Below are 17,996 nucleotides of genomic sequence, written 5' to 3'. Positions count from 1 at the left end.
GACTGTGCGGTCTGTACCTCTAAGCACTATACCATACTGCCTCTAATGCAAATCACATTAAAATTCTCTTATGGGAAGAAGGATTATATCTGTCTAGGATTTTTTTTTCCCCTAAAAGATGGATATTATAGACATTTCCCCTTCTGAGTCGCTGGGCATGTGTCATGGTGCCATTGGACTATGCATTGTTGTAGAGAACTTACTGTCTACAACCAGGAGCATTTCATGAATGCTCTTATTGGATGATGCCTTATTAATCAGAGACCTTAGACATTACTTCGTTGTTTTTAAAATTGTCTTCTCTTTGTACTGCAGGCAGATAAGTTGCTGTCACAGGATTTTGTGCAGATAATGGAGGATATTATTCTCACGCTACCTAAAAACAGACAGATTTTATTATATTCTGCTACTTTCCCTCTTAGTGTACAGAAGTTCATGGTGAGTAAAATCTGTACTTGGAAGCGGTGCTGTCCTGTTGCCCTTGAGCATACCTTTATCCATAACTACGTCTTATTTCCAGTCTGTACTTTATGCTGATTATTTCAGGTTTTTGGCTTTTTTTAAAGAATACAGTAGTAATTTGATGAATTCTTCGTTGTTCACTTAGCTTTTGGTGTCAGGCTGACATAGCCATTGATGCTAGGTAAATCTATTATAAAATAATCATATATACAAAGTACAAAATAGTAATTTAGCTATATAGCTAAATGTTAGATATCTCCCATTTTATGTTAATTTATTTCTTCTGTGACAGATTATGTATACTTGTTTTTGAAGCGAACTGTATCCCTTAAAGCAAGAGTTTATCAGACAAATATATAGGATATATTTTGAGTTTAAGAGCCACCCTCTGCTTTCGTTTAAGTGTAAGACTCTTCTTTTTTTCAGAATTCCCATTTGCAGAAACCTTATGAGATTAACCTGATGGAGGAACTAACTTTGAAGGGAGTAACCCAGTACTACGCATATGTAACTGAGCGCCAAAAAGTACATTGCCTCAACACACTTTTCTCCAGGGTAAGTAACAGGCTTCAGCTGCTGAATGTTGTCCATTACTTAACCCCAATGAAGCAGATAATTCTATCAGTTTTCCCACCATTTTTGATGTAAAAAAAAAAAAAAACTTCTTAGCTTTCCCTTTTTAAAAGGCAGTTTCAGTTGTTGATCTGAAGTTGATACTGTATGATTGACAAATCACATGCACTTTTGATTCTAAAATAATTTGACTTTAATTGTAGTCAGTCTTCGTTATTCATAGTAATTATGGTCAATCGTCATTCTTTGCAAATTCACCTACTCACCACAATTTTTTTTTAGCCCCCAAATCAGTTCTTGCATGCTTTTGAAGTCCTTTGCAGATGTGTAGTATGGTGAAAAAATTTGAGTCGTCATGCATATTCCCAGCTGAGGATGAACAAGGCAACACTGCCGCCTTGTTTCAGTTCTCATCCTATAAACGAATATCCTTTTCCCAGTGTATTTAATGCCACATTTTTTGCATTTTTGTGCTTTTTTTTTGTTTTTGCTTTCACTATTTAAAATGCCTGTACATAGTGCTGAAATGCTATCCAGTGCTCCTAAGCACAGGAAGACTGATATGCCTTAGGAAGAAAGTATGTATTGGGCAAACTTTGTACAGGCCTGAGTTATAGTGCTGTTGGCCGTGAATAAATAAGGTGTCTTTAACCAGTAACACACATAAAACAAGGTTATCTGTTGATCCATTGATGGGAAACTTACGACCACAGGATCATAGGAACCTAACCATGTATTTCCCCTAGGAGCAGTGCTTCTGTATTCACTAATTCAGTTTTTGGAGCAAGTTTATAGAAAACAACTACCACAAATAATGAGAATTGACTGTATTTTATTCCTGGGGGGTGTGTGTGTGTGTGTGTCCCTTATTAAATACATACTCTTCTACAGTAAAATGTATAAATTATTGTCTGTGACTATTAAGTAAATGAATAGTGTTTATAATTTTTACTGTTTTGCATCTCTCTTGTATCATGAGGTTCTGAGTCTTAGACCATGTTTTTAACATTTGTTTGCCAGTCCGTATTTTTAAGATTTCGCAAAGTAAATGAAGTTTTTGTTTTTCTCATGGTTTTTTTTTTCTCCTGTGCTCAGCTTCAGATAAACCAGTCAATCATTTTCTGTAACTCCTCTCAGCGAGTTGAATTGCTAGCCAAGAAGATTTCTCAACTGGGTTATTCTTGCTTCTATATCCATGCTAAAATGAGGCAGGTGAGTGTAAAACTAGAACCTGCACAGATTTCTTTTACATCTTTTTCTAAATATTTCTTGGATTTTGTTTTGTTCTAATGCTCCTCCAAATGCCCTGAGTTTAAGAAGAAATTATTCCTTAGTAGGTGAAGGACCCTTCATTTTAACCTCTTGGGGTTTCAGTTTTCTAACTATAGAATGGTAATAATACAAATTCTTACCTCATGGGGTTGTTAGGAAGATTGAGATAATATATAATAAGTGCTTTGTAAACTGTCAAGCATGGTACACATGTGAGATTTTATTCCCTTCTCCAGGTAATCTCTAGATTTGCACTATTTAATACAGTAACCACTAGGAACATGTGACAATTTAAATGAATTAAAATTAAATAAAATTTAAAATTTACTTCCTCAGTCTCACCACATTTCAAGTGCCACGTTACATGTGACTAACAGCTACAGTTTTGGAAAGTACAGATATAGAACATTTCCATCATTGCAGAAGGTTCTGTAGGACAACACTGCTCTAGATTTTTAATTCATGTACCTCTTCAGCCCATATATTTTTGCTCTACTGTTCGGCTTAAGGAAAGGGTGCAATCTTTAAGTTTCAGAACTTGGTGTTTTTGGGGTTTTTTTTTTCTTTTTGGAAGAAAATCTCTTCCCTTTTTTTCCCTAAAGATTGGCACCTGAGCTAACAACTGCTGCCAATCTTCTTTTTTTCTGCTTTTTCTCCTCAAATCCTCCTGTACATAGTTGTATATTTTTAGTTGTGGGTCCTTCTAATTGTGGCATGTGGGATGCCACCTCAGCATGGCTTGATGAGTAGTGCCATGTCCGTGGCCAGGATCTGAACTGGTGAAACCCTGGGCTGCTGAAGTGGAGCACACAAACTTAACCACTCGGCCATGGGGCCGGCCCCCAGAACTTGATTTAACAGAAAATTCAAAACTATAACAAGACAGCATTTTTTTGTGTGAGCTAACTATAACATTGGGAAATTTCTTGAAAGGAAGTTTGTTTCTGTAGACCAGCAGATGAAGAACTTATATTAACCAACTCACGTTTGTCTTTCAAAGCAGCTTAGTGTCATAGATGGGATACAGTTGCATACCTCGTTTTATTGCTCTTCACATTATTGTGCTTTGTAGATTGTGCATTTTTTACAAATTGAGGGTTTGTGGCAACCCTGTGTAGAGCAAGTCTATTGATGCCATTTTTCCAAAAGCATTTGCTCACTTTGTGTCTCCGTGTCACATTTTGGTCATTCTCCCAGTGTTTCAAACTTCTTCATTATATTTGCTAGGGTGATCTATGACCAGTGGTCTTTGCTGTTACTATTATAATTGCTTAAGGGTGCCCTGGACTGTGCCCATGTAAGCCAGCAGACTTAATAAATGTGGTGTTGTGACTGCTCCACCTACCGGCCATTGCTCCGTCTCTCTCCCTCTCCGTGGTCCTTCCTGTTCCTTGAGACACAACAATATTGAAATTAGGCCAATTAATAACCCTACAATGGCCTCTTTTAAGTCTTCAGGTGAAAGGAAGAGTTGCACGTCTTTCACTTTAAATCGAAAGCTAGAAATGATTAAGCTTAGGAAGGAAGGCATGTCGAAAGCCGAGATAGGAAAGGCTAGGCCTCTTGTGCCAAACAGTTGGGCAAGTTGTGAATGCAAATGATAAGTTATTGAAAGAAATTAAAAGTGCTATTCCAGTGAATACATGAGTGATAAAGCAAAACAGCCTTAATCCTGATACAGAGAAAGTTTTAGTGGTCTGGGTCAGACCAGCCTCAACATTCACTTAAGCCAAATCTTAAGCCAGAGCAAGGCCCTAACTCTTCAATTCTGTGAAGGCTAAGTTGAGGAAGCTGTAGAAGAATTTGAAGCTAGCTGAGGTTGGTTCATGAGGTTTAAGGAAAGAAGCCATCTCCATAACATAAAAGTGCAAGATGAAGCAGCAAGTGCTGTCGTGGAAGCTGCAGCAAGTTATCCAGAAGATCCACCTAAGATGATTAATGAAGGTGGCGACACTAAATGACATATTTTCACTGTAGACGAAGGAGCCTTATATTGGTAGGAGATGCCATCTAGGAGTTTCATAGCTACAGAGAAGTCAATGCCTGCCTTCAAAGCTTCAGAGGATAGGCTCACTCTTGTTAGAAGCTAATGCAGCTGGTGACTTTAAGTGGAAGCCGGTGCTTATTTACCATTCCAAAATTCCTAGGGCTCTTAAGAATTATGCTAAATCTACTCTGCCTGTGCTCTATAATTGGAACAACGAAGCCTGGATGACAGTACATCTGTTTACAACATGTTTTAATGAATATTTTAAGCCCACTGTTGAGACCTACTGCTCAGAAAAAAGAGTCCTTTCAAAATATCACTGCTCATTGACAGTGTACCTGTTCACTCAAGAGCTCTGATGGAGATAGATGTACAATGAGATTAATGTTATTTTCCTGCCTGCTAACACAGCATCCATTCTGCAGCCCATGAACCAAAAAGTGTTTAGACTTTCAAGTCTTAAAAAATAGTTTTCCTAAAGCTATGGATAGTGCCCTAGATAGTGATTCCTCTGATGGATCTGGGCAAAATATATTGAACACCTTCTGGAAAGGATTCGCCATTGTAGATGTTATTAAGAATATTCGTGATTTATGGAAAGGGGTCAGAATACCTACATTAACAGAAGTTTGGAAGTAGTTGATTCCAGTCTTCGTGGATGACTTTGAAGGGTTCAAAACTTCAGTGGCGAACATAACTGCAGATGTGGAAACAGTTGCAAGAGACCTAGAATTAGAAGTGGAGCCTAAAGATGTGACTGAATTGCTGCAACCTCCTGATAAAACTTTAATGGATGAGGAATTGCTTCTTGTGGAAGAGCAGAGAATGTCATTTCTTGAGTTGGAAACTACTGGTGAAGATGCTGTGAAGATGTTGAAATGACACTGAAGGATTTAGAATATTACATAAACTTAGCTGATAAAGCGGAAGCAGAGTTAGAGAAGATTGACTCAATTTTGAAAAAAGTTCTGTGGGTAAAACACTGTATCAAACAGCATCACCTGCTACAGAGAAATCATTTGTGAAAGGAAGAGCCAATCAGTGCAGCACACTTCATTGTTGTCTTATTTTAAGAAATTGCCACAACTACCCCATCCTTCAGCAGTTACCACACTGAGCAGTCAGCAGCCATCAGCATCATCAACAAGACCTTCCCCCAGCTGAAAGATTATGAATTGCTGAAGGCTCAGCTGGTGGTTAGCATTTTTTAGCAATGAATTATTTTGTAATTAAGGTGTGTACATTGGTTTTTTTTAGACATAATGCTATTGCACACCTAATAGGCTACAGTGTAGTGTAAACATACTTTTTATATGCACTGGGAGACCAAAGAAGTCATGTGACTCACTTTATTGTGATACTTCCTCTGTTTGCACTGGTCTGAAACTGAACCTGCTATCTTCGATGTATGCCTGTACCATCACATAGGAACTCAGTATTAGAAATTTCATAGGAAATGAATGTACTAAGCTAAAGAGAATATTTCAGAATGAAAAAACGTTACAGTGAAAAGAGAGACGAGTTTGCCAGATGCTAGATTGATCACTTATACTCTAGTCATGGTGGATGTGTTTTCATTTTTGTTTTTTAATTGGAAAGCCGTTTTTTTTAGTTTTTGTTATATAATAACTAAAAAGGTAAATAAATAGATGTTTTTGGTCAAGTGAAACTTTTGGCATCTTCTGTTTGAAACATTTTAAAAGTAGATATGCAGAAATGTGGTGAAAATTGTCACTTTAAATCCACTCCAACAAAAAAGGCAAAAGATAAATACCTTTAAGAATTAAGTGCTACATAGAGATATGCGTAGTTGTGTATTAGTTGCTTATTAATTCCCATGGGAAACTATGGTTAATTTTTTTTACTTTTTAGTTTATGCATATTGAATTGGCTCATCTCTCATTTGTGTGAACAAATTTGGGGTATAAAGAACTGTTCGGATAGGAGAAATTATGGAAAATTTGGGGCTGTATGAATAACTTTTAATCAAATCAAATGCATCAACTTTGTTCCTAGGAACATCGAAATCGTGTGTTTCATGATTTCCGAAATGGCTTATGCCGCAATCTTGTTTGCACTGGTAAGTATTTTTTCTTTCCTTTACTCATTGTTTTTCTCCTTAGTTCTACTCTACTTTCTCTGTCCATATCATACAGCAGAGCCAGTGACATAGTCCAGCTACCTTACTACCACTTAGAATTTCGAAGTTGAGAATGAGATTAGTTAACTGCTAAAATTAGGTTCCATATCTGAATCTGCAGAAGACTTGTTCTCGTATTTATGCTTCATCTCTACCTTTTAAACCAGTTTTGGGATTTGTATGTTTTCTGAATAGTTTTAGCAGACGAGTGACTTATATATAGCATAGGAAAAATGAATTATGTTAAAAAACTGTTCTGGAAATTGTTTATTGTGGCCTTTTAATTTTTTTGCCAGAAGCAGACTAGCTTGTATTTTGGTGTGTATTTCAGTACATGAAGAAAAGCAAACTGGGGAGGCAGGTGGACAGTCCGTTCAGAGCACATGGATTCAGTATCCTTCCGTCTCTACACTGAGAATATAATCTTAGTAATTGTATGAGATTAATAACCTAAACTAGGGGCTCGCCCCATGGCCGAGTGGTTAAGTTCGGGCACTCTGCTTCGGCAGCCCAGGGTTTCGCCACTTTGGATCTTGGATGCGGACATGGCAGTGCTCATCAGGCCATGTTGAGGCGGCATCCCACATGCCACAAGTAGAACCCACAACTAAAATATACAACTATGTACTGGGGGGATTTTGGGAGAAAGTGCAAAAAAAAAATGTCTAAACTAGACTTCTGAGTAGAGAGAAGAACCTGGAAATTTTTTTTTTTTAAGTATTGAGGTACACACACACACACATATAGTGATCATAAGTATGTTATTGGATAAATTTTTGCATGTGTATACACCCATATAGCCACCCAGCTCAAGATTGAAAATAATTCAGAATTGTGTTTTTTAAAACACTGCTCTAGAAATAAACTCAGTTTTTTCTAGCAGAGTATTAAATTGGCTAATTGACAAGAATCAAAAAAAGGGGCTGTCAGATATTTTACGTGCTTCCAGTTTATCTTGTTTCTCTGCCTTAACATCTGAAAGGACAGTTAATACAGCTGTGAATTAATACATTTATGTTTACTTTATCAGCAGTTCTGACCTTTATATTGAAGTACTCAAAATGTAAAATACCTGATTTAGTGGGGAGACTATTAGACTCCTGGAATTTTAAGATTAGAGTCCAAGTCCTACTCTTTTTTACCTCTAATCGTATGACCCTGGGCAAGTCATATTTTTCTTTTATGCTACTTTTTTAATCTGTAAAATGGGGATGCCTTAAACTGAATTCTGAACGACTGTCTCTTGTAGTTTATTCGTTCAAAAAATACATTTGTATTCAACGAATATTTATTTACTCTTTGCCAGGTGCTATGTGACTATATTTACTCCCCAATTTTATGCTGTGTGTATTTTACCACAATTAAAAATTTAAAAAATATATACACACATTCCTTGCACTTGGGGACCCTATAAACCAGAAGGGCAAATAGTTCATCAGTGAAATGCTTAGAATTGTTAAGCAAATTCAGAATGTATAGGCAAACAGAAGGTGACATTTGCCATTAAGCATTTCCCTATTTGAGTATGAAAATTTTTTTTTCAAGAAAAAGTTCTTCCTACTTACAGTACTTACACATAGATATGAATTACTATTGTAGTTAATTGGTTTTATTCTTAATCACTGCTTGCCTGATTGTCCTTAGATATGTTTTTGAAGTGCTTTCTCCTTTGATTTTTCAGAACAATATGTGTTTAATGACATATGTATAAAATGTGTAAATAAATTCTTGTAATATACCACCCCTTTCTTCAAGGAATTGTGGTTTAATCAGATAAAAAGATAACATTAAATCTAAGGCAGGACCTGTAAACTTTTTCTTTAAAGTGCCAGATAGTAAATATTTTGGACTTTGCACACCATATGGTCTCTGTTAGAAGTTACTCAGCTCAACCATTCCAGCTTGAAAGCATCCTTAGACAATACATAAACAAATGAGCATGGCCATGTGGCAGTAAAACTATTTACAGTAACAGGCATTCAGCAGGATCTACAAGGGAGTGAAGGTAATTTGCAAATGTGAGGTATGTATAGTGAGTAATTTTAAATTTTTGTAGGAGAAGGAAGTAACTAGCTGAGGTGATCTGAGAAGAGATGGAATTTTCACTGGCTTTGTGAACTAGATAGGTTTTAGACTTGCAGAAGAAGGAATTTTAGGTTAGGGAACTGGTATAAAAAGTGATCCAAAGGGGCCAGCCCTGTGGCAAAGTGGTTGATGTTCATCCCACTCCAGTGGCCCAGGTTTGTGGGTTCGGATCCCAGGCACAGGCCTGTTCTGCTAGTCAGCTGTGTTGTGCCGGTAACCCACATATAAAGTGGAGGAAGATTGGCACAGATGTCAGCTCAGGGCTCATCTTTCTCAAGCAAAAGAAGGGGAAAATTGGCAACAGATATTAGCTCAGGGCTAATCTTCCTCAGCCAAAAAAAAAAGAAAAGAAAAAGTGATCCAGAGACGGCTAAGAGGATATGTTTAAGGAAGGATCAGTGGATGAGTTTAGGGGAGAGGAAGGTTTGAGGAGATGTATTAGAGAAGTATGTTAGGACCAAAGTATAGAGTGGAGGACCTTGAATGTCAGTTTTACATTTTATCTGCAGGCAATTTAAAATGATGAGTTAGAAACTCAAAGCAGTATTTTAGAAATCCTAGTCTGACCATGGCCATCATGGATTATTTTGGAGTATGGAGCTGATAGAAGCAGGGAAACCTAGTTATTAGCCTATTTTATTTGTTTCTGCTTGTAGTTTTCAGAACCTAAATTAGCATAGTAATTGTGGGACTCAGAGAAGAAGGAATGGCCTTGCGTATTAGCTTCTCTCAGACCTGTTGGAAATCATTTAGCGGAATGGGGTGAATGAATTTTAAACAAAGCATGAATTACTGCTAGTGGATTACCTCTTTTTGAAGTATTCTAGATTATAACAAACTTTTAAAAAATAATTTACTGTTTGAATCTTGGATTAAATACTAAAAAGTAGACTAAAGAAAACTACTGGTTGCTTCTGAGACTCATTTATGAGTTTGTAAGAGACCAGCCATCCTGGTTCTTTTACTATATATGCACAATTACCTTAGTAGATCATTTTTTAGAACTTTCTTAGAGGACTGGGAAAAGGTAACTTGTGAGCAGAAAGTGTTTATAATAATGTGTATGCAAGGTAATGCCAATAATATGCAAATGTATTTGAATTACTGAATAAAGTGAATAAACTTAGATTACACTAAAAATATATGTTAAACAGTATAGTGGCACCAAGAAGCATGTTTAAACTGAAAGATATAATGAAGATTTTTTTTTCCCTCCCCCAAGATTTGTTTACCCGAGGTATTGATATACAAGCTGTGAATGTGGTAATAAACTTTGACTTCCCAAAGCTGGCAGAGACCTATCTCCATCGTATTGGAAGATCAGGTGAGGAAAAAGAAAGGAGATGTTCTTCATGCAAGTTTTCTGAGAAGTTTAATCACTAAATTTTGTTCCTTTGTGAAATAGAGTATGGTAGCAATGGGAACAGTGAATTAAATCTAATTTAGTTGTTTGATATTTAAGACTAATTTTCAATTCTTTGAGAACATTTATTAAGAAAAGTTAGGGCCAGCCCTGTAGCCAAGTAGTCAAGTTCTCGTGCCCTGCTTCAGCCCAGGGTTTCGCCAGTTTGGATCCTGGGTATGGACCTAGCACCAGTCAGCAAGCCTCGCTGAGGTGGTGCCTCGTGTAGCAGAATCAGCAGGACCTACAACTAGAATATACAACTATGTACTGGGGGACTTTGGGGAGAAGGAGGAGAAAGAAAAGAGATTGGCAACAGATGTTAGCTCAGGGCCAATCTAAAGAAAAAAAAAAAAACAGTTAAAGTAACTTTACTATATGCTTGATTTGAGATAAAATTCACAAATGAGAACCTCACTTTTCTCATTAGGTGGTGCAGTCTGTAACTACCATTTAGTGTGTTTATTTTGGCAACTTTTGACACAAATGAGTATTCATTTTGTCATTGGAAAAAGTGAAATAGGGTACTATTTTGGGTTGTGAAACATGAAGGTGTAGAGTTATGTGTGTGTAGGGAGACCATATGGCACTGAACAAAAAGGTTAATCCTGTATGATTTTGCCACTTACATGCTCACACATTCACATTGATTCTTATGTTTAACTCTTTAAAATTAATTAAATGTTTTTTGTTAGGTCGCTTTGGTCATCTTGGCTTAGCCATCAACTTGATCACATATGATGATCGCTTCAACCTGAAAAGTATTGAGGAGCAGCTGGGAACAGAAATTAAACCTATCCCAAGTAACATTGACAAGAGCCTCTATGTGGCAGAATACCACAGTGAGCCTGTAGAAGATGAGAAACCTTAACAAGCATGTGCGTACCGGACAGTAGCTGAGTGAGTGTAATGTTTAAAGAAAGGAAAGAAATTAAGATCCTCCTTCGTAGGAGAAGTTTGATGGCCCACCATGTACAATCGTGTGTCTTAACAGGGATGCATTCTGAGAAATATGTCGTTGGGTGATTTCATCGTTGTGGGAATATCATAGAGTGTGCTTCCACAGACATAGGTGGTACAGTCTACTATGCACCTAGGCTGTATGATACTAATCTTATGGGACCACCGTCATATATGCGATCCATTGTTGACCAAACCATCATTATGCAGCCCATGATTGTATGATAGAAACATAGGTAGAACACCTCTTAGCATAAACGATGGTAAATGGGAAGTATCTCTTGGGTGAAGTTGTGGTCTCATTGGAAAGTCCGTGAATGCAGTCTTCCTAAGTAATGTGCTAGGTAAGCAGTGCTTAAGACAAATTCAGACTTCCAAAATACTGAAAGCAAAAAAGAATCTTCTTCAGCAATTCTGAATATGGAAATATTCTCTACTCCTGTATCACTCAGTCATCTCTGTTAGCATTCACTCTTAATTTCTAATGGGTACCTTAATAAGTCTGGTTTAATTACCTATAATAGCTTATAGCCAAATCTGTAATCAGGTTATGAGGATAGTTGTCTTTTTAAATGCCCACTGTGGTTTCCTGACCACCCTCTCATTTCATCTTTTGGTGACTCTTAGGCTCTGGTAGAAATGCTCAAAACAAGGCTCAACATAAAGGAATGTAGGCTATTTTGGAGTTTTTTCTAAGGAAGATCTGATATAATTTGAGAGATGACGATTTCCAAATTAGCAATGAACATTTTACCTGTTTTTTTCTAATTTTTCAAATTACTCATCTCACTTTTTTTTTTTTTTCCTAATTTAAATGTCAAAACACAAAACCCTGAGACAAACGTAAAACTAGCCAGTGTTTGGTAGTATGTTGGCAGGCTCTTGAGTTCATGTAAGGGGGAAAAAAATTTTTTTTCTTGGTTTAATTGTTATGGATGACTGCTGCCAGTTAGCGGAACTTCCAGGCTCTCTCTTTTCCTGGGATGCCTAACAGAAAGTCCTTAATCCTTAGTGGATTCTACCGTAGGCAGAGACTCAGCAAAAGCTATTACAGAGAGCGTGTGGGATGGGGATTGTGAAAACCTATGTACACTAGTTCATATTGCTTTCAGAAATGTTAATTTTAGGTTTCTTCCTTCTTTCTTTAGGCTTTGACAAACTGCAGAAGGCTCGTTCGGATCTGTGACACATCGTTTTGGGGGGATGCTCTTCTCTTTGTGGGTTTTTCATCTTCTTTTATTTTGGAACTATGAAGACTTAAAAGAGCTCAGACATTTTTTTCTTTTTTTAACTGGTGAAGAGAAAAAATCTGAAAAGAAGGAATTTACCTTTTTTGTTCCACTTGTTTGCACTGTGTGCTGACTGAACATTAGTTGCACTAACTGCTGGTTTTTAAAAAATGTTATCTGGGGAAAGGGGACAAGGAAGGAAGAGAAAGAGAAGGGGAGAAACCCTAAAAAGAGAAGAATCCTGATGAACACAAGCTTGTCTACGATTTCAGAATTCTCCAACAGCTGACTCTTGAGTGCATTTCAACTTCTCCCTGATTATTCATCCGTTTTTTAAGCCTGAAGAGCTTATTACTTATTTGTGCGAAGTGCCTTATGCTATGAGACCATTCAGAATATCATCTTTTAGACACAGCCCATGGAATCAACCATAGTAATTCTTTGTTTCCCTTTTTTTTTCTTTTTCCTTCTTTTTAAAATTTTTGTCTTCTCATTTCAGTTTCAAGTTGAAGTCTCTCTCTTCCCTTTCTACTCGATACTCAAGCCCAGGGCTGGAAGATGAACCATATTAGTGATGTTCAACGCCGTTTTCTCTTTCTTTCTGTGGAGGAGTTGGTATGCCACTGCACTTCATCCGCACTGTAAATACATGTATTTAAGAAAAGAATCCGAAGTAAAAGTTTCTTCTGGGCTGAGTAGGTAAAACATCATCGCTCCCAAAGGAAAGAGCAGTCTCTCATTGCAGGAGCCATATGACAAGCCTTTGTGCTCTATAGCAGAACACTAAAGACTGGTTTACATACGTCTCCATTAGCAGTTACGGCACTTGATGTGTAGACATGTCAGAGCCTTGACCCTCTTTCCTCTGTGGCAAAGCGTGTCCCATAGAAAATTGGGTGTGTATACTTGTATAAACTTTGTAAATAAGTTTTTTTCTGGGTTCATATATATATATATATACATATATATATATTTTTTTTTTGGATGAAGGTTGCTGGGATTAAGGGGATTAGAGTGATTATGGGAGAAGCTAAAGATGAGAGGGGCTCAGTTTTCCGCAACACTAAATTCTAAAAAGTACTTTGGCCTCTTACTGTAGAGAGCAGACCTCTATGGGGACCCTAAGTTGGAAAAGGGACCCAGAAGTCTGGGATTCACTGTTTGCTGCCACAGTGTCTCATCTGGTACCTTTGGAGGCAACCTGCCAGAGAGCAAGGAAACTTCAAAATCCTGTAATTCAAGATGTTTTTGAGATGCGCTCTCTGATTTTGCTTCTTCCCCCTTTTTAAAAGTTTGAGGAACTTTTCAAGCTCAACAGAAGGGGGCAAAGATTAATCTGCCTTGCAGTGTGGGAATTCGAGTGAGTGGCAGCATTGAGCAGTGTATGTACAAAGCATGAATTTGCATTTCAGAATATTAGCCAGTACCAGCTTTGGTAACATTAGCAGTTCCGGGGCTTCCTCTCTGTTGATCACCTCCTGTACTGTGTAAGTGTATTGCCCTCTGCCCACCTTGATACATAAACTTGCAGGAATGGGCAACCCCTGAGAGCTGTTAACTTTCATGCTACAGAAAGCTGCTTGCCATCCTCTTGCTTTGTGACAAGAATTATCTGTCATTTTGCATTGTAAATTGCTGGCAAATGCTTTACAGTCAATAGTGTTGCTTTAAATTGTGCCCCTCCCAACATGCTTGATGTTTGGCCTGATCTCCAGGCAAAAGGAGTGAGATGAATCAAAACCAGTGAACTTTTTTTTTTAAATATTTTTAATTCCCTTTAACCCAGTGTACTAGGTCAATCAGGAGGCATCTAAGGTAAAAAAAAAAGAAATAAGCCAAAAAAATTTTAAGAAATTTGGTTTCCGTATTCCATTGTTTTTCAAAACCCTAAAATATTACAAGATAAGTCCTGCATATGCTTTCATGCTGAACTCATCTGGATAAAGAAATCACTTACTTAAAGTCATTTTTTGACTCTGCCTAGTTCTAAGCAGAACTGTTTGGGACTCACCCAGAATTCCTTGAGCATCAAAATCCTGCAGATGCCTCCTGATCAGACATAGCCCTAACTCCTTAAAAACTGTAGCAAGAGCTGCACAGTACTAACCCAAGAAAGAAAAAGCTCATTTATTTGGTATCCAGGCCACATGTGTTCTATCCAGCCAATGTTGGTTACTAAATACAAGCCCTAATTAAGGAAATAACTTCCAGGGAGGGGTGGGGGGAGGGAATTTAAAAGGTATCAACTTTTGACCAAAAAATATTGCCCTTGTACTGATGCAGCTCTCTCTTTCTCCCCCACCTCTGGCGAGATAAGAGGGATCATTCATTATAGAAAAAAAGCAAAAAGCTTGGAAATGCAATTTTATGTCTCGCTAGAGGGTGTGTGGGCAACTAAACGAACAGCGCAGTCTCCTTTGCCATCCTCAGACTGCGCTCTGCCTGGTGCCACGTGCCTGTGAGTCCCTCTTAAAGCACAGACTTTAAATTGAAAGTATTACTGAAGTACAGCCTCTGATGAGGAGTGGCACTTAAGCTATCTGGGACACCACTGCTGGACACAGTCTTGTCGAGGCAGCTGTCCAGTTTTGGTGCTTGGCTCCTGAATAGGAATAATTAAATGGAAAGATGCTCTAAGGGCTAGGTGAAAGCCTAGTCTCGTCTTTTTTTTTTTTTTTTTAAATCCCTCTCAGAATAAGGAGTGTTGTTACTATTGGGAATTGTTTTTGTGTTCATTCTGGTATTGGGTGTTTATTTTAGGTAATGGTAATATTTCTCCAGTGGTTCATTTGGATGAAAACTGTCCCCTGTTTTTAGTATTTAAATTACGTCCAACTCATGGTTTAGCCTCTGGTCGTAGAGTTGTGTAATGGCTTATGGACTGTTACACACCTTGCTGCCTCTGGGCCTATGTTTTGTCTTTCTCTTCCCATGCCTTCCGATGGAGAAACTTTCTTGCCTTTCCCTTAGGAATGAAATTTATTCTAAAAAGATCTTCCATGGGAAGAAGTAAGGAAGAGGAAACCTAAGTTTGTCTCTAAATTATTTTCAGATTGGTCCCAGCATCATAATATGGGTTGGCCCCAAAGGCTGGGGGGAGGGGGGAGGCAATTGGTTATCAATATTTGTTTTCAGAATGAGATGGGAGCATCTTTCCTTCGCCATGTGCTTTGTGTTTGATACCATCATGCTTGGGTTAGAACCAGACAACTCAGCACAAAGCTTTGAGTGTAAATTGTTCGAATCAAAACATCTCATTCTGATCATTTGGTTTAGTTTTTTTTCTTTTTCTTTTTTTTTAAATTAGGGGTGGGAGGGGAGGTTACTGTGCCCCAAAAGGGAGGGTGTCTGCACTAAGGATTTAGAAACACTTTGGAAGCTCATAACCTCTTCAGAAACTGCCTTTAGCCACACTCCTGACCTTAAGATGAGTAACAAAAAGGTGAAATAAGTTCTTGGGAATTAAGCCATGTTGTTTTAATTTGCCACTTTTTTTCAGCATTCTGTGTATCTTAAAAATTGTTGTGGAATCATTTTCTGGCAAAAATCCCTTTGTCAAGCAAAATTATTGGCCTCGCGGGAGCTGAAGTTGGTGATTAAGTGGACTTTGGTGAGCTTGTAGTTCTACTTTATATCCCTAAAGACAGTTTTTTTAAAGCTCCCAAAGAAAATCCACTCTCCCTTCTGATCTAAACACTCATCTTTGGGATAAAGAGTTAAGTGTCCAAAGGTTATAGCAGTTCATGAGGTCAGAGGGAGCTAGCCTGGCACCTGGACTCTGCCCCTCCATGGCTGACAGATTCCAACAGAAGTGTATTTAAATTCTCCAGTAGACAATACTGGGCAGGGCAAGGGAGGGGGTAGGGTTGGGTTACTAAGATACAGGCTACTGTATTTCATCCAGTGGTTTTGGGGGAGGGATGCCTGGAGAAAACAAAGTCACTGTTCCCTTTTTTGAAACTAAAACTTGAAAAAAATTATTTTTTGTTCAGTAAAAATGGGATAGAATTTCAATGTCCCTAGCCACAAGGGACCAGTTCCACTGAGAAGTGAACAGTGAGGACTCAAAATTTTGAAAACATTTGGGAAAAGGGAAAATTGGCTTTCTGTTAATTGGCAGATGTTCCAGTGGGGCTCTGTTTTTGTTGGGATGTGTTATGCTGTATGTACACATATGGACCAGAGTCTCTGCTGAGTTTATAAGGTTCAGAAAAGATGGTTGATAAAATCTTGATTTTTGTTCATTTCTCTCAATAAAAGCCCACTGGAACTCCAGTTGTGTGTGTGGTGTGTCCTTAGCAGCAAGCTAATGCTGTTTAGGAATCTTTGCATTTGAGAGCATTTTGTTCAAGAAATTCACATTATGGTGAAGCGGTAAGACATTCTCAACATTATTGTGAGCCCAGTTGAATAAAATCAGCACCTTCATCCAGCCTAGACATTGTCCCACCATCCACATTTCACTGTGTCAGTTTTCTTAGCTTAAACAAGAGACCTGAGATAATCGTTTGGGAAGAAGAGAGATGGTCACAGTATGTCCGGGGGGATTGTTAATAGCCATCACCTCCCAGAATTGTTGTAATGTTTTCAGAAAGCTGAACGTGCCCACAAAGATTGCTTAGGAATAAATCTAACATTGAATGGAATTTATATGCTCATAGCTACAAAATACTGATCAAGGAGATCAAAAGACCTAAATGGAGGAATTGAGACACTTAAGAAAGCTGAACACACCACCCCCACCTCTATCCTAAAAGAAGTACTTCGGCATAACTAAGGATATATGCTGAAAGCTGCAAAAGATGCTGATGAAATCAGGCCTAAAGAAATTGAGAGAGGAGACTGAATACAGTCGTGTCGCTTGACGACGGGGATGTGTTATGAGAAATGGGTCATTAAGCGATTTTGTCGTCATGCAAACGGCATGTTCTTAACACAAACCTAGATGGTATAGTCTACTATATACCTATATGCTACTAGTCTTATGGAACCACTGCTGTATATATACGAGGTCTGTTGACCAAGACGTTATGTGGTGAATGTATTGTTAAGATGTCAGTTCCCTAATTTGATAACATAGGTTCAGTGCATTTCCAGTCAGTCCCAGCAGGCTTTTTGGGTAGATATCCAAAAGCCGATTCTAAGATTTAAATAGGCAAACTATGCCGTTAGCAGTTTTGGAAAAGAACGAAATTAGAGGACCCTTCCTGATTTCAAGACTCATATAAAGCTGCAGTAGTCAAGAAAGTTGTGGTAAGTTCAGTTTTTTTACTGCAATACACTGCTTATGAAGAATTGTACGGGGACATGCCATCAACCTTTCCATCCAAGGAGCAAAGAATGGATGTGTACAGCCTGGCCTAAGGTCAGTTTTCCTTGTAGATGCTACGTGGGAGGGTGTCAGCTCCTAGATTGTCAGTTGTATGTCCGTTATCCTATTAATCTGTTTACAGAATACAGTGTCCTGGGGGTATCTCTGCCTCTGGATCTGTTTCCTCCTCAGTCACTGTCTCCAGAGGTTGACATGTGTGAACCACGTAAACACTTCCTCTGTGCTCTGGCTTCCATTTGGCTTTGCTCACCAGGGATTCCCCCTCAGGAAATCAGGAGAGAAGAGAGTGAGGTCAGGGTTTGTATTCCTCTAATTCCCTCCCTGCAAGATTGCCTCTAGCTGTTTTGTTCCTCAACTGAAGTTTTCTGCTGCTGAGTCTGTGTGACTCGCTCCCCCCATTTTCTGGTTACTATCCGCTCCGCTTGGTAGGTTTTCCCACGCCCATACTTTTGTACATAGGTCTTATGTAGATAAAGTCTCCTCAAATTTCTCTATTGACAAGTGTATGTTCTGGTTCTTGTTGGGACCCAGACAGAGTAATTGGTACCAGAAGT

At 38.3% G+C, this 17,996-nt stretch overlaps 1 protein-coding gene across 6 annotated transcripts in view; it reads left to right on the top strand.

The window, feature by feature from the left end:
- Window positions 1-16,385, top strand: part of DDX6 (DEAD-box helicase 6) — a 36,176-nt gene extending 19,791 nt beyond the window's left edge. For 3 of the 6 annotated variants that reach the window (XM_070625026.1, XM_070625025.1, XM_070625024.1), the window contains exons 8-14: window positions 316-438; window positions 889-1,017; window positions 2,131-2,247; window positions 6,311-6,374; window positions 9,742-9,843; window positions 10,617-10,799; window positions 12,030-16,385. In XM_070625026.1, coding sequence (XP_070481127.1) covers window positions 316-438; window positions 889-1,017; window positions 2,131-2,247; window positions 6,311-6,374; window positions 9,742-9,843; window positions 10,617-10,792 — 711 coding nt within the window. In that variant the 3' untranslated portion in view covers window positions 10,793-10,799; window positions 12,030-16,385. Of the gene's footprint in view, window positions 1-315; window positions 439-888; window positions 1,018-2,130; window positions 2,248-6,310; window positions 6,375-9,741; window positions 9,844-10,616; window positions 10,822-12,029 lie in introns of all 6 variants that reach the window. The other 3 variants (XM_070625029.1, XM_070625028.1, XM_070625027.1) reach the window with 1 other exon arrangement.
- The last annotated feature ends 1,611 nt before the right edge of the window (window positions 16,386-17,996 follow it).

This window comes from Equus przewalskii, chromosome 6, assembly GCF_037783145.1.
Source record: "Equus przewalskii isolate Varuska chromosome 6, EquPr2, whole genome shotgun sequence".
Classification (NCBI taxonomy): Eukaryota; Metazoa; Chordata; class Mammalia; order Perissodactyla; family Equidae; genus Equus; species Equus przewalskii.
Note: the sequence above shows the minus strand (reverse complement) of the source record. Positions and strands in the feature narration are given on the sequence as shown.